The sequence below is a fragment of the Artibeus jamaicensis genome, unplaced genomic scaffold, assembly GCF_021234435.1.
Source record: "Artibeus jamaicensis isolate MK-2021 breed Jamaican fruit bat unplaced genomic scaffold, CSHL_Jam_final contig_548, whole genome shotgun sequence".
Classification (NCBI taxonomy): Eukaryota; Metazoa; Chordata; class Mammalia; order Chiroptera; family Phyllostomidae; genus Artibeus; species Artibeus jamaicensis.
In genome coordinates, this window is record NW_026521883.1 from 6,902,862 (window position 1) to 6,919,183 (window position 16,322).

General features: G+C 42.7%; 1 protein-coding gene across 1 annotated transcript in view; it reads right to left on the bottom strand.

Moving 5' to 3' along the window:
* The window catches only part of LOC119057033 (IQ domain-containing protein H), a 121,719-nt gene that overhangs the window by 62,945 nt on the left and 42,452 nt on the right, over window positions 1-16,322 (bottom strand). Inside the window, exon 8 of the mRNA XM_053670131.1 lies at window positions 3,782-3,973. Within this exon, the coding sequence (XP_053526106.1) occupies window positions 3,782-3,973 (192 nt within the window). The remainder of the gene's footprint in view (window positions 1-3,781; window positions 3,974-16,322) is intronic.

Sequence of the window (16,322 nt, forward strand, 5' to 3'; positions counted from 1 at the left end):
AAAATTACGTGGTTGCAGAGTCATGGTTCTTCAGGGTCACCTAACAAATACCTACGAAATCCCATACGAGGCACCAAGCCCAGCCATCAGTAGTGGCTCCCATGACCCAGTTATATGGCCATCTGAATGGATGGAAGTCTTCTCAATGGAGCCATACAATTCTAAGGCACGGACTGATGGATGGTTCTCTTCTGTAATAGTGTACATGGTTTGCTGACTGACTTCTACAAGGAAGCAAACCTATTGTGGCTTATTCTACTTTTTCTAGACTTGGGTGCCTTGAATTAGTATATACATAATGTCACCCCGTGGTGACCTCCAAATTAAAGACCCTAATAAAGTATACCAAAGTACAAGGAAAGGCAAAACTGCTCTTGCCAATGGCTGAAATAGCAATATTACATAGGAGCACAGAGCCAGTTCAAGTTCCTTTGTCTCCTTTTCTTGTAAGTGGTAAAATTGTGCCACCAGGACCTCCACATCTGATACCACTCACCCAGGGAAACAGAGGCCCAAAGAAGGTCCACACCGACAAACCAAAAGAGTGGGCAGCTTAGCTCTTTGTACGGAGAAACTGCTCTACGAAAGTCTCTTGCAAAGTGGCGTCAGCAGTAGCGTCACTGCCACCACGCCAATCTTCCAGGAGTGAGGGAGGGAAGATTTACCCCTTAAAAAAAGAAATAAAACACCAGCTCAACTGGTTAGAGTATTGTCCCATAAACTGAAAGGTCACTGGTGTGATTCCTGGTCGGGGCACATACCTGGGTTGCAGGTTTGGTTGCCCTTGAGTGCATGCATACGAGAGGTAACCAATTGTTGTTTTCTCTTGAATTGCTCTTTCTCTCCCCACACCCCCTTCCTCTCTCTCTAAAAGCAATGAGAAAATGTCTCTGGGTGAGGTTAAAAAAAAAAGAAAGAAACCACCACCAGAAGGACTGCTACCATAGCAAGTGTTTACCTGGGTCTCCCCTACACTGTCTGAGGAAGGCTTTTCCCTTACATGTGTGCCTTCTGAGACTTAAGCTGTTGTTCCTACTAGATGGAAAGAAATACCTCTGACTGGCAAGTGGGGAGTGTGGAGGGTAAGCAAGTGCGTGGATTCGTTAACCACCAACAAGCATCAAGTACTTAGACGAGTTCACTGGAATCATTTGGAGAATTAGGTTTTGTTACCCAGTAGAATGAGGAGGATAAGCCAGCATGAAAAGGGTGAGGTCCGTTCTCTGTTTTCACTGTGGCCATCAGGAAACATTCCGCTTTTCCTAAAGCCCCCTACATTTTAAAAATTAAAAAATCGCACTGATTTTTAGAAAGTGTGACTACAGCTCATTAGCATTTGTTTGCTCCATGACTTTGTTTCAAGTCTCAGCTGCCACCAGTTAAGTAGCTCTGGTTCTAAATTAGACAGGTAGAAAGAAAGATGATCATTGTATTGGGTCCCTGAGTCTACACTGAAACACACCTCTGTCTAAAACCATTATCTGTGTAAGATGCAAGAGAATCTCCAAATGGCTCCAGCTCCCATAAACAGCCCTGGTTTTAATCTGTTGCCTACAACACACCAATAAGAAAAATCATGGTATCGTGTTGTAAACTGCTATGCAAATGATGCTATTTGTAAGTATTAACATAATTTAGTGCTTACAGTCATAATCTCATTTCTAATAATTCTCCCAGAATGGAGTCTTTCTCTGGACTCTTAGCCTGCAGGACAGTCTTTCATCAAGAAGCTGAAATTTTTAATAACCTGCCAGCATATGTTTCGTATGTGCAGGGAGAGGCTTGATGACACAGCATTTTAATTATCAAAAGAAACAGGTCTACCAACCGTGATGGGACACGAAAACACGCCTGTGCTCAAGAAGCCACGCTTTGAGGTCTAAGCGTGCGCCATTATGATGGTCTTCCAGAACAAAGGAGAATTCTAATTCTAAATTCTCAAAAGCTACACTCAACGGGGATTATAGTTCACTTCCACTCTGAATACAATTTTACTTTGAAGGCAAAAAATGTTAATAGTTTCCTACCCCCCTCCAAAAAAAGTTCTTCACAGCTATTTTATTTGTGTATTTAAAAATATATAGTTTTTGCTTCTAACCACACCAAGGCTAGGCATGTGTCTCAGAGTATAAAAAAATTTCTGAATAAAAATTTTGCCCTTACTAAGTTAAAGAATGATTTAGACAGATTATTAATTATTCAAGATTTTCACATTTAATAATATTAATAATAATGCTAAATGTATTTTGTGACTATTTAAAATGGTATAGTTTAAAATAATTGAAATGAAGTAATATATAGTCAGGCTCCTAAGTACAATTCAGCCAGTGTCAATATTTTAAATATTTTTTTAAACTTAAAGTCAAACATTTAAAATTTATCATAGTCTACTTTTAGGAGAATTTAAAAAAGTATTGGTTTGAAATATTGAGACCAACCAATACTTTGCACACTAACATTTCAATTTTTTAAATGAAAAAGTCATTATTTTCATCAATGACTCTCAACAGTTTTGCTTTAAGAAGAAACTTCTATACAATATGAAATAAAATCCATTTCAAAAATAACACAAGAGAAACCTCTATGGGCCTCAAAATTAAATACATTTTCCTTGTTTTATTTTTTTTCTAGAAGAGTAATTCATTTCGGTAGCCCTTAAATAATATGTAAAGAGCTGGCCGTGACAGGTACTGCATTTAGTCCATTCGCTGATGCAGGGGGAAGAAAAGCCCGGAATAGATCATGGGGAGAACAGTGACATTTGTCAGAGGGAACTCTCTCTTCTGACTGTTCTCTAGATTTATTCCTTGTTTGACTTTCACAAGAATAATGCGGCCCTCCCTTGCGTGCCCCTCCTTCCCTATCACTTGTGTCTTGATTCATCATCTTCTGTATGTGTGTGAGTGCAATGGCCGCCCAGAGGAGGTGCACGTCACTGTGCAGCCCACTGTCACGCACGTCAGTGGGGGAGGGACTCGGGGAAGGGAATTGACCTCTGGATTTTCTTCACCAGTAGGTCAGCCGTGACAAAGATTTGGGATTAAGGACAGCTAGGCTAGTCTAGGCCTCTGGACGCAAAGTGAGGCAGCTGTTGGAATGGTGGGTTTAATTTATATATTAGGCCATATAAAATTACTTTAATTATTAAGCAAGTTTAGAACAGACTAAGAAGTTGTACAATTCACCCTTCCACCAGTATACAATGCATGGAAGATTCTATACACTCACACGCAAAGACATTTTACCTATTGTTCAGCTTTGACCTGGAGATTTTCTGTCCAGGATGTATCATTTTCTCAGCATCTCACAGGGACCAGCAGTTACATAAATTTCCTTGAATTGTCTTTCGGAAACACATGGCTGCTGACAGATTGCTATTATACATTAGCTTCCAGGTGACAACCATTCACTAATAGAATTTCTCTCTCATAATAAAATTCAGGCTAGCTTATTAATGTCAGTTGTTAGGAGCATATGATCAAGACCCACTTAAGAGCAAATGATGAGACTTGTAAAATTACCTGAATATGGTAAAAAAAAACACAACTATTTCCTAATGATTCTCTTTCCTATTTGAAGACATGAATGAAGATGTTTAGGGCCCGATGAAGGGATGTTTAAAATAACCTAACCAACCCCATTGCCTAAAAGGGCGAAACGATTTGCCTAAGGTTCACTGCCAAGCCTTGAAGAAGGTGCTTCCATCTCCCAGCGAGGCCTTTGGCTTCACTTCCTAACAATTCACAGACACGGTATATTTGGGTCACCACCGAACACTCACCTGTGCCCACTTCTTGTTCCAGTCTCTGCGGCCGTATCTGCTGCTCTCCTTTAGGACCCACTTGTTGCACTTGAGGTGGGAAAGAATGTCACAAAATGCGGTCCCATTTCCTCCAAACTCATAGTCCATCTTAAAGAGCCAGCGCTGAATTCCCAGGTGATCAGCGACCAGCCGACTCAGCTGTTCTATCATCTGTGGGGACAAAGCCACAGCAACACTTAATATAAATAGTGTCCTGGATTCCTTTTCAGGGTGTTGGACTTCTCACGTCATCATGCCAAATGGTTTGTCCATTTGGTTATCCTCTTAGTTATTAAGACTGACTAGAAGAAGTTTTAAGTGATGCATACATGGTATGAAGAAACCACTAAGCAATGGGAATGAAGGCATGTTTAAAAGTATAGTCTTATTTATGAGAAGTTCTGAAATGATCATTGACCTGCTTTTCAAGGCAAAATAAAGAATCCTTGAATATCTGTGATTGAATCTTAGTATTGTTTTCTCTTCTTCAGAGAGGTATGTGTTTACTTATTGATTCAAGTGTTTTTTTTTTTAGTTTCAGTGCTATAAACTAAAGTTAAAGTAACTCTTTATAGTCTTGAAAACTAACTATTTGGTGCTTTGTTGAGTCTTTAAGTCTTGTAACCTATAAAACATTTAACATTTTTTTTTCTTCTGCCAAGATGGAGGCATAGGTGGAGACGCTGTGCTTCCTCACACAACCAAGTTTAGAGACAACTAAATATTAGCAACAGAAAACACAGCCAGAACACAGAAAATTGAACTTTTTGGAAGTCTGATAACAACAAATTCTTCAGCCTGACCGGTAAGAGGGGCAAAACCAGCAGCTGGAGGAGCGGGGTTGCACAGGAAAACTCCATCAGACGGACTCAGGTGCGCGGAATCCAGGCACAGGGTTGGACCTGGTGGGCAACTCAGTGAGCGACTGCGGGGAAATAGCAAGGGAGCAGGGCTGCGGGTTGACTGTGGTCTCGGATCGTGCGTGGATAGACAAGCGAGGGAGTGGGCGATTGGATGGGACCCAGCAGGCGCCAGTGGCAGCAGAGGGCACCGCCATTTCCCCACTCTGACCCCGCCTCCACATACAGCGTCATAACCCAGCGACCTAAGTGGCCCAGCCCTGGTGAACCACCTGAGGCTCTGCTCCTCACCCAGCAGCAAGAAACAGCAGAGGGGGCCGCCATTTCCCCGCTCTGACCACGCCCCCACATCCAGCATCACAACCCAGCAACCTGGGAGTCCAAGGTTCCCCTCCTCGTACTTAACTGGCGTGAACAGAACAAAAATGGCTCAAGAAGATCTCAAAGCCCCAGAGCCTATAAATCTAAGCAATGAAGAAATAGCAAAACTCTCAGATGCACAGTTTAAAACACAGGTGATCAGGATCCTCACAGAACTGGTTGATTATAGCCACAAATTAGACATACATATGAAGGTGAAACTAATTGAAATGAATGGAATTACACAGGAAATCAATAGCGATGAAAAGGAAACTGGGTCTCAAATCAATGGAGTGGACCAGAAGAAAGCAAATAATGGCCAAACAGAAAAGAGTCAAGAAGTAAGAATTCAAAAAAATGGGGAGAGGCTTAGGAACCTCCAAGACATCTTTAAACGCTCCAACATCTGAATTATAGGGGTACCAGAAGGGGGAAAGGAACAGCCACCAGTGGAAAACTTATTTGAACAAATAATAAAGGAGAATTTCCCCAATCTGGCAAAGGAAATAGACTTCCAGGAAATCCAGGAAGCTCAGAGAGTACCAAAGAAGTTGGACCCGAGAAGAAACACACCAAGGCACATCATCATTACATTAGCCAAGATTCAAATGAAGGAGAGAATCCTAGAAGCAGCAAGAGCTAAGGGGACAGTCACCTACAAAGGAATCCCCATCAGACTGTCAGCAGATTTCTCAAAAGAGACCTTACAGGCAAGAAGGGGCTGGAAAGAGGTATTCCAAGTCATGAAATCCAAAGACCTACAACCAAGATTGCTCTATCCAGCAAAACTTTCATTTAGAATGGAAGGACAGATAAAGTGCTTCTCAGATAAGATCAAATTCAAGGAGTTCATCATCACCAAGCCCTTATTATATGAAATGCTAAAGGGACTTATCTAAGAAAAAGAAGTTAAGAAAACATGAACAGTGAAAGGACAGCAAACTCACAGTTATTAACAACCACACCTAAAACGAAAGCAAACTAAAAGGACAGCTAGATCAGGAGTGGAAACATAGAAATGAAGATCTCAAGGAGGGTTAGCAACAGGGGAGTGGGAGGAAGAGAAGGGGGGAGAAGGTACAGAAAATAAGTAGCATAGACAATAGATAGAAAATAGATGGGGGGGCAAGAATAGTATGGGAAATACAGAATCTAAAGAACTTGAGACACATGGTCATAAACTAAAGGGGGGGTAATGGTGGGGATGGGGGGTAGGGTGGAGGGGAATGAAGGGGGGAATAGAACAACTGTAATGGCATAATCAATAAAAATAAATAAATAATTTTTAAAAAACCATTTAACTTTTTCCTCATTAGCATGCTTGAATGCATTTGTGTAGTCAATTGGCCGAGTGTGCTATATCATATGCGTTAAATGAACACAATACATAAAGGAGATAAAACAGTCATGGAAGCAACTTTCCTGGAATACAGACCTACCCTACATTTTATTTAAAACAGCATTCCGGACTTCCGCCAAGATGGAGGTTTAAGGTGGATGTGCCTGCCTCCTCACACAACCAAGTTTAGGGACAACTAAATATTAGCATCAGAAAACACAACCAGAACACGGAAAACTGAACTTTTCGGAAGTCCGCTAACAACAAATTCTTCGGCCCGACCGGTAAGGGGCGAAACCGGCGTCAGGTGAGGAGTTACAAAGGAGTCGACCCGGGCGCAGAATCCAGAAGCGCGAATCCAGTCGCACGGGTTCCAAACCCAGGATTGGACCTAGTGAGTGACCGAGCGGCCCACCGGGTGAGCGACTACGGAGGAGTCAGTGGGGAGGCGGTGGCAGCGAGTTGACTGAGGTTGCATGGTTGCACGCCGGTGAGGGAGTGAGCGCTTGGACCGGCGGCGGCGGCGCCATTTCCCCGCTCTGACCACGCCCCCACATACAGCGTCACAACCCAGCGACCTGGGAATCCAAGGCGCCGCTCCTCCCACTTAAAGGGCCAGAACAGACCAAAAATGTCGCAGGAAGACCTCAAAGCCCCAGAGATAAATCTAAGTGACGAAGAAATAGCAAATCTCTCAGACGCACAGTTTAAAACACTGGTCATCAGCTTCCTCACAGATCTGGTGGACTATAGCCACAAATTAGAGAAACATATGAAGGCTAAATTAAGGGAAATGAATGGAATTCCACAGGAAAACCATAGAGATGAAAAAAAAAACTGGGACTCAAATCAATGGAGTGAACCAGAAGGAAGAAAAAAATGATCAATCAGAAAGGAATGAAGAAATAAGAATTCAGAAAAATGAGGAGAAGCTTAGGAACCTCCAGGACATCTATAAACGCTCCAATATCCGAATTATAGGGGTACCAGAAGGGGGAAAGACACAACCACCAGTGGAAAAACTATTTGAACAAATAATAAAAGAAAATTTCCCCAATCTGGCAAAGGAAATAGACTTCCAAGAAATCCAAGAAGCTCAGAGAGTACCAAAAAAGTTGGACTCAAGAAGAAACACACCAAGGCATATCATAATTACATTAGCCAAAATTAAAATGAAGGAAAGAATCCTGGAAGCAGCAAGAGGTAAGGGGACAATCACCTACAAAGGAGTCCCCATCAGGCTGTCAGCAGATTTCTCAAAAGAGACCTTACAGGCAAGAAGGGGCTGGAAAGAAATATTCCAAGTCATGAAATCTAAAGACCTACAACCAAGATTGCTCTACCCAGCAAAACTTTCATTTAGAACGGAAGGACAGATAAGGTGCTTCTCAGATAAGACCAAATTCAAGGAGTTCATCATCACCAAGCCCTTATTATATGAAATGTTAAAGGGACTTATCTAAGAAAAAGAAGTTAAAGAAACATGAACAGTGCAAGGACAACAAACTCACAGTTATTAACAACCACACCTAAAACGAAAGCAAACTAAAAGGACAGCTAGATCAGGAGTGGAAACATAGAAATGAAGATCTCAAGGAGGGTTAGCAACAGGGGAGTGGGAGGGAGGAGACGGGGGGAGAAGATACAGAAAACAAGTAGCATAGACAGTAGATAGAAAATAGATGGGGGGGCAAGAATAGTATGGGAAATATAGAACCTAAAGGACTTGAGACACATGGACATAAACTAAAGGGGGGTAATGGTGGGGTTGGGGGGGCAGGGTGGAGGGGAATGAAGGGGGGAATAGAACAACTGTAACAGCATAATTAATTCAAAAAAAATAAATAAATTTATTTAAAAAAAAAAAAACAGCATTCCCCCAAGAACTGGGCTCAGTCGCATGGAAAAGTAAGGGATAGAAGTTCAAGCCCTAGTATCATGATGATACTAATAATGATAATACTAACATTGCTCTCAGCAGGAGCCAGGCCTTTGACTAAGCTCTTCACATCGGTTTTCTCATTTCAGACTCACACAGCCTATAAGGTAGGTACCATTATTAGTTTCATTTCATATATACATAATTGAGACTCAGCTAATTTAAATCACTCGCCCGTGATCACGTAGCCCTGAGTGGCAGAGAGGGGACTCCACCCAAGCTACTCTGGCTCCAACATCTAAGCTCGTTCTGTCTGCACTGTGCTGCCTCACTCAACCTGCAGAGAGGTGGAGGGGGAAGGTGGGGCAGCGGAAGAAGGTAGGAGAGAAGTAAGAGAAGCAACTTGTCATACCGTCACGTCATTTGGGATTACAGCTCATACTGTTCTAGGACAGCCATGGAGAAAAATAACTCATTAAATCACAAAAGGCTTTTTTTCCCTGGCCTTCTCATCAGACTTTCCAGTCTACACTTCCCAGGAAGAGACAAAGCAATACCAGGCATTCGCTCTGCTGTGCCTACCCACCGTTGTTCTTGGCTACGGTCTTCTGTACCTAAGGAGGCCTCTGCAACACTCTTATTTTCTTCTCTCTTGATGACTTTTTGCTCACCAAATGGATTTTTAGTTTTTTTCAACTAAAAAATGTGAAAGGACTCAAGATTATGGTTCAGCTGAAGTCTGGAGCTGGAAGATTACCATTATTTTGATTAAAGGCAGAGTCTGCTCTCTTGAGTTGTATTTTTTTCAGCAGATCTTCCTGAGGATGTTACACTACACAGCAGTGTGGAAGTGATATCAAAATGGGCATTCTGGGGATCCCTGGAAGCTCCATGCAACCATGGGGTATTCAATTAGGGCAAAATGGGACTGTCTTAGCTCCCTAATTATCTAGTTGTGTCTGTGGATAATTTGGGTGTTTAAATGACAAGCACCCTGGTCTATACACCATATGTCTGTGAGCATAGCCTACAAAGGTTTTTTTTACTGTGCCTTCCAAAGTTCCGTCCCTTTTTCTCCAGTGCTGTGCTGAGAAGAGAGATTCCATATTTCAACACACTTTCCTGTGTTATGATCATACTTTGCAAAAGTAGAAATGGCCTTTGGCATGTTAATATCCTACAAAATTCCTTTGCTAGTATAAGGAAAGGTCTGATGGCCTAGCATTTTTTACTAAGTATTTGGATGTACTGTATATTCAGAGATTCAACTACTAACAAAATGATCCTGTTTCTTCCAAATCCTATCATTTGTTGGTCCTGAGAACCCAATAAATGGGCGCCTGTTGATGGATCCCCTACAGTGATGAAAACGATCGATAGTATTGTAAAGGCCCCACCACAGGAAAGAGTTATGTGCTCTCTGCAAGTGAAAATTGAACAATGCTTTAAAATAGCATCGCCATTTTTTTGCTTATTTAACCAAAGCTGTCAATATTTCATACGGAGCACATGCCAGAGAGGACTGGCATGCTCACTCTATGGATCAAAACAGGAAATGCTCCTGGTGCTCGTACTTGACATAACAGATAAATAAATAAATTACTTTATCATAAACCAAATGACTTTATGCTATTTCCAGACATTCATCATGTTCTGTGGGAGTCTGCCTGTTCTTGCCATTCATTTTACACTGGTATAGAGTAGAAGTGAAAAAACGACTACTGCTAAAATCCAGCTCATACTCAGGGATATTTATTAACCTAAATTAAAATAATCACAGCTTTCCTTTACCAGCTTTAAGTTTATGATGCACGTCGGTAAAAAGTCAGTGCTATTGATTCATCACCATCTGCCCATTCAAAACGCTGACATACTCAGATAGATTAGGTGGGACCATCACTCTCTGGAAAAGTCTCAGTGGAGTACTTCAGTTCTTGATGACCTCGGATGTATATTTGCCAAACAAGTAGACGAGGACTCTGTTATAACTCTGTTTATTGTGATGCAAGTTTTCACTTGCCGTGGGTGAAATGACATCCCTCAGAGTTGGTGTGTCTACAAAAAGGTTTTAAATCCTACTTCTGAATACCAGGATTAGAAGAAGGTTTTACTGCATTAAATAAATGTGCCTGCATCTGTACGCATGACCAACGTATAAAGTTCCACAATGTTTCATGGCAAAGATTGCCTGAGTTCTCATCAGTGAAGACAAAAGCAAGACGTGATATACATATTGCACATGTATGTTAATGTAATGTATTGTACATGTGTGAATGTTATTTAATGTAATGTACACATGTGAAATTGTATAATTTTAAATGCATTTCACTTGTATTACGTCTGTCAGTCAAGTGTTCTACTGGGAGGCAGAGTGAAGCACTTCGTCATCTGCAAATTCTGGTGGAGGCTAATGACAGGGGACCTAACAGTGCAGGGGGAGCCTCTTTGCTACTCCTATTAAAACTGCCTGTGCCTTTTCCAGACTCTGCAACCTTAAACAGCAACTTCCTTTATGAATCCACATATTGCCCAAGAACACTCTTGTGAGACAGAAACATTTTAGGGCAATATAAGGAGCTAATAGTATCTTTAAACTAGTCTCTGAAAAGCATGACTTGTTGAAAGGCTTGGCTTGGGGGCTCAGCAGATGTGAGGCGCACAGCATCAGGATCAGGCAGCTGAGAGAACAAGGAAGAACCCCAAACTTGTCCCCCACAGGGTGCCTTGTTGTGCACGGTTCTTTAGTTTCCCAGGGAGTGGGTGCCTGTGCAAGTTGTGATTGGCTCAGAGTCATGGTCAAGAGGTGGACTGAAATAAAGGTCAAGAAATCTTACCAGCCATTTATCTTTTTATGTCTTTTATTGTGACAAAGGATAGTAGTTAAATGGGAGAATACCTGCCAGAGTTAACTCAGAGATATTTCTAGTGGCTAATATTTTTGTCTCCGAATTATTGGCTGGAAGAGTACATAGCTACGGACCTAGCCCAAGACAAACCCCAGAAGCAGTTTTATTCCTGGGGCCATTTCACCTTCTCCTTCTGGGATTTTCCCCCTCCTCCCTCTGTGGTTCCTTCCTGAGGGACCAAAGGGTTTTTGTGTGAGTGAAGGACGTCTTTGGCCCTCTGCTGCAGGTCCTCTGCAACCTGGCTTGGCAGAAAGGCTCACTCCCCGGAGCTTCCCAAACCCGCGCCTTTTAGCCAAAAGAGTCACATTTCTCAGGGTCCTGCTCAATGACTGGCTAGCTAAAATGACAGCGAACTAACTAATCCACGATGAGGCAATAAATACTGATAGACGATCGGTACACTAACAACATCTTCAATGTCTTAATCCAAATGAGTAAATATGTTGGGAATTCCAGCAATTTCCACGAGGACAATACATTTAACCACGAAGGCCCGAAGTAGATCCCAATCAATCAACCCAAGTATTCCCCATAGCCTCACTGGGCGGGGCTGGCTCCAGAAGACCTGGAGTCCCCATGAGGTCAAGGGGATGTGCTGTGTTTGAGCAGAGCCTCTCCTGCCCACCCCACATACCTGCTGTTGGCTGCAGATGTCGAATATCCCGGGAGGGACTGGCACATTGGCACTGGCGAAGACCCGTTTGCTTCCAGACTTGGAGCTGTAGAGGTGAGCCAGTTCAGGCTCTGGGCCCAGGATGGGGACGTCTAACAGGTCCGCCACGGCCAGGTCATCTCTGTGGAGGAGCCCGCTGACTATGTAGGCCTCTTGTCCTTGGATGAGGTTTTTTATTCTTTTGATTGCCTTGGGGCTGTACATGAGGTGAGTGGCCAAGCACATGTGGTGCTTCTGGGGGAAGAGCATATTACTCTGGTTAGAAGATGTTCTTTCTTGAGTCCACACACCTAATTTATAATGTTGCACACCATAAATGCATTATTAATAGCAGGCTGGGTTATGACCTATCCTGTTGTTTAGCAGTTTAAATTGATAAAAGCTGTTGGGGTGAGGCTCTATAATCGCTCACATCTTTAGTGTGTGGGAAATAGGCTCACTGGGAATAGAACTAATTACTACACATCTGTATTTATTTGATCCACGTGGAATTATCCTTCTGTCAGAAGGAAAAGGGGCTGGCGGCCTTTGGATAATAGTGATTCATCTCTGCAACACTTCTGGCATGGTTTAACACTAAAGTGTCTGGAAAATCAATACAAAAAATGAAGAAAAACGCCTTGCAGTATTCTTCACTGTACAGGACTCTTAGTCTGGCAACCATTTAAGTGCTTCAGTAGGAAAAAGGCACTTGGCTTGATACTCTGCTTCCCAAGTTCTGCTTCAGAGAATACGTACTTTTATAATGATTATCATGGTTCTTGGCCAACAACTCTGGGGAGGATTCATGAATAAAAAAATATTTGAAAATTTTAGCAAGACTCAAGATCATTTTCCAATAGAAAACTCTTTTATTTTATTTTTGATTATTTAGACCCAGCTCAGCAATACATGTGATGGTCTCATTCAATTTAATAAATAATTCTGGCATGTCTGACTGAGGCTGAGGACCAAGGCAGATGGTCATCGTGCACCAGAATGAATACAACCATGCTTCTGCATTCAGGGAGTGGGGACACAAATGCGTGCTGCTAATGAATAACTAATACAGAGTGGGAAAAGTCCATAAAGAGCTATGGAAGGCCTCAGAGGCATGGAGAAGGGAGGCAGAAGCCACATGCTGATGGGGAGAGCTGGAAAGGCAAATCATTCATTCTCCTTGGGCCTCAGTTTCTTCACCTGTAAAATGAGTATAATGCTAGTCCTTATCTGATAGGGATGCTGGGAGGATTAAATGAGATAATGCATGCAAAGCACTTAGTACAGTGCTTTGGACATGATAAGCACTTAATGAATATTACCTACTATTATTACTATAAGAAAGGTTGGGGTTGAGGGTTGAAGGATGGGTAGGATTCTATCAGGTGAGGGTGGGCGTGGGAAAGACTTTAGCCAAAGATGAACTACAAGAAGACACGATCGTGCTCACTTCCTCTGGAGAAGGGCTGGGGTTGGGAGTCAAACAGCTCTGGTTTTGAATCCAGCTTTATTATCTATAAGTTACCTGAACCTGGACAAGGAACCTAGACTCCCTGAGCCTAAGTTTTTCTGTCTGTTAAATGTGAATAAAAATTCTCATTTGCTGGGTGGTTCTGAGGATAAAACAAGATCGTGAATGTAAACACCTATGATAATGCATGTCATTTTGTCGCTACTCAATAAATGGTAGTACTTATGATTATAGAGAAAACTCTCTTTACAAAGCCATTAAAATGTCATGCAAATAATATAATGCAAGATGCCAGAGTCTTAGGGAGTTCAAGGGATTTTTTAGACTCACAACTACTTCCCCAATTCTAGTCAAAATTATCTACTCCACAGGGCATGAAAATGTGGAGAAATGTTGAGCAACCATTCCCAGGGGTATCCGTGACCCCAGAGTGCACCCTGTTGATGGGCACGAGAGCTGCTGAGTGCGGGAGAAAGGCACTGCAGGGAGCCCGGGAATTCAGTCTGGCCCGAATCTGTAACTTGCAAGGTGATTTAGAAACCTCAACCATTCTGAGTCCATCCCCCATATTCAAATGGAGGGTTGGACTAGACATCTCCAGGGTCCTTTCAGCTCTGGAATAACTTTTCCTTTAAAACCAGAGCTCTTCTGCACTTACTGCTTAATGGGTACAGAGTTTCTGCTTGGGATGTTGAAAAAGTTTTGAAAATGGATAATGTGATAGTTGCCCAACCAGGTGAATGTGCCTAATGCCTCTGAACTGTACACTTGAAGTGGTGACAATGGTAAATTTTATGTTATGTATACTTGACCACGCCCCCCCCCCAAAAAAACCCCAGAGTTCTTCTGAGAAGAGGATTTACTGATTCCCCCCATTGGGCCTTTCCTCCAGGGTAGGTGTTTTTTCTAAGCTCCTTAGATCTATACCACATGCCTTTTCCACCGTCACTGAAATCCATTTTCACAGCCTACTTCCGAGGATGCAGTTCTGGGAAGCCCGGGGCTCCGTTAGACAGTGGCTGGGCGGCGTCTCCTGCGTCCGCGTCTCCTGTCTGTGCCCGATCAATCACAGCCTCTCCTACTTGTTCCTTCCATTCCTTTCCTTTTCCCACCAGTAATTCCAATTGGGCAATGTGAAAATAGTATATGCCTGGGAGAGCTGGGGAACTGCATAGTGTACAGGGTGGGCTTTTCAGGGCACCTGGATCAGTACTTCAAGGTGGCAATCCTCACACGTTAGGTCCATAAGGTCGAAGCATTTGCCTTCTCCCCTCTGATCCACACTGCCCCATGCCAATTCACACCCCTCTTTGGGAGATGAGGAAACTGAGGCTCAAGTGATTTGCCCAGCTAGTTAACAGCAGAGGCAGGATTTAAACCCAGGAGTTAGGATGGTTGTCATGCCACAGCTGCCGCAGTCTCTCCCATTTTGCAGGCTGAGTGGTGAAGGGCTGGTGAGCATCTGAGGTGTGATGAGGGGCAAGCGGATGCAGCAATAGATGTAACGTCAATGTTCTGAGCACGTCTCCAAGCAGGATGAGCTTCTACCTCCTCTTGGTTTGCTTATCTCTATTGGCAAGTTCTCTACCCGACTGTATTACGGTCATCTGCGGGATTGCCTTATTCTTCAGGCCGGGTGGTGCCCTGATTCTGTGTTCAATCCATGTTTGCAAAGGTTTGAACATGAGTGAGTGGCAGAGAACACATAACTGCCTGCAGGTCTTGTGTGACCATTTAGAGAAAATCCATGTCACTAGATCCAGGCAGTAGATCGCGCAGCAGACAAAGATCTGAAATGGTCCTAATTCCACAGCATTATTACTGAATCGAACTTATCACCAATAATTTTTTTGACCTCAGACAAAAGGTCTTTTCTCTTTATAAACATTAAAATGTTCAAAAATAGACACAATAACTTTATAATAGCATCTTTACCCATATCCAAACATTGTACAGTGACTTGGAGAGATGTACAAACAGATTTTTGGCATGCTTTTAAAAAAATCTCCTCAAAGTCATCCATTTGAATGAAAATCAGCAATGATACAATCTCTCTAACCCATTAAAAAGAAATAAAGCCGTAACTAAACATGAGCAGGAACTGATTTGAAAGACTTAAAATAGTCCCTAGTTGTTTCTATTCGCCATGATGCAAACCTGAATTATGAATGAAACACAGTGCACCTGTGAGTGCTAACCGTCTCTCTCCTGCTTGAGAGTTGGGGTGGGCAGGCAAGGGTACCTTTCTCAGGTAATAGGATTATAAAGCTGGGAAGGACTTTGAAATGATAACCCATCATCTCATTTTATAGATGAAGAGCAAAGAACAGGTGAAGGGCTTGCCCAAGGCCACAAAGTAAGTCATCAGAAGCAGTCATTCCAACCCATGACAGTGTCCTGGGGTCAGACAGATTTCAGTTCATACTCTGATCCCACTGGTAACTTTGGAGTAGAAAAATGAGTCTTGGTTTCCTCACCCAGAAAAGGAGAGTGATCATTTCGGTCTTGTTGCATTGTTCTGATAATGAAATGATCACAACGTAAGTAAGCATTTGATACAGGTTAAGTTCACTGCCTTTCCCCCTTCCACACTAGCACCCTTTCCCATTCTGTGTCTCTTTAATGCATATGGGCATTTAAGACTCTCTATTAGCAGCTATCAGGAGAAAATTAAGAAATTCTACACAAATGACAGTGTTTTCTCCCTTGCTTCCTGACGTCCACAGTAACTCTGCCACTGAGGCCGAGGTGACTAGCAACCACCAAAGCGACCCTTGCACCAGCTGTGAATACCAGGAGGTTCCTAAGACTATAAGTAAGTGGCAATGATTTGTCCTCCTGTCTTTCTTTTGCTTGTCCCACCCCATCATTTGCCTTCCTCTTCCACAGCCCAGAGGTGCAAATGAAACAGAGAGCTTTGGGGGGAACATTAAGGTATCCCATTATTAACAAAGAAAATCTTCATCTTGGTAGAAGAGAGCAAAATCCGATGACAATTCACTGAGTACACCAGCAAAGTAGAAAGGGTATAGCAGCCCTCCCCAGCCTGGGCA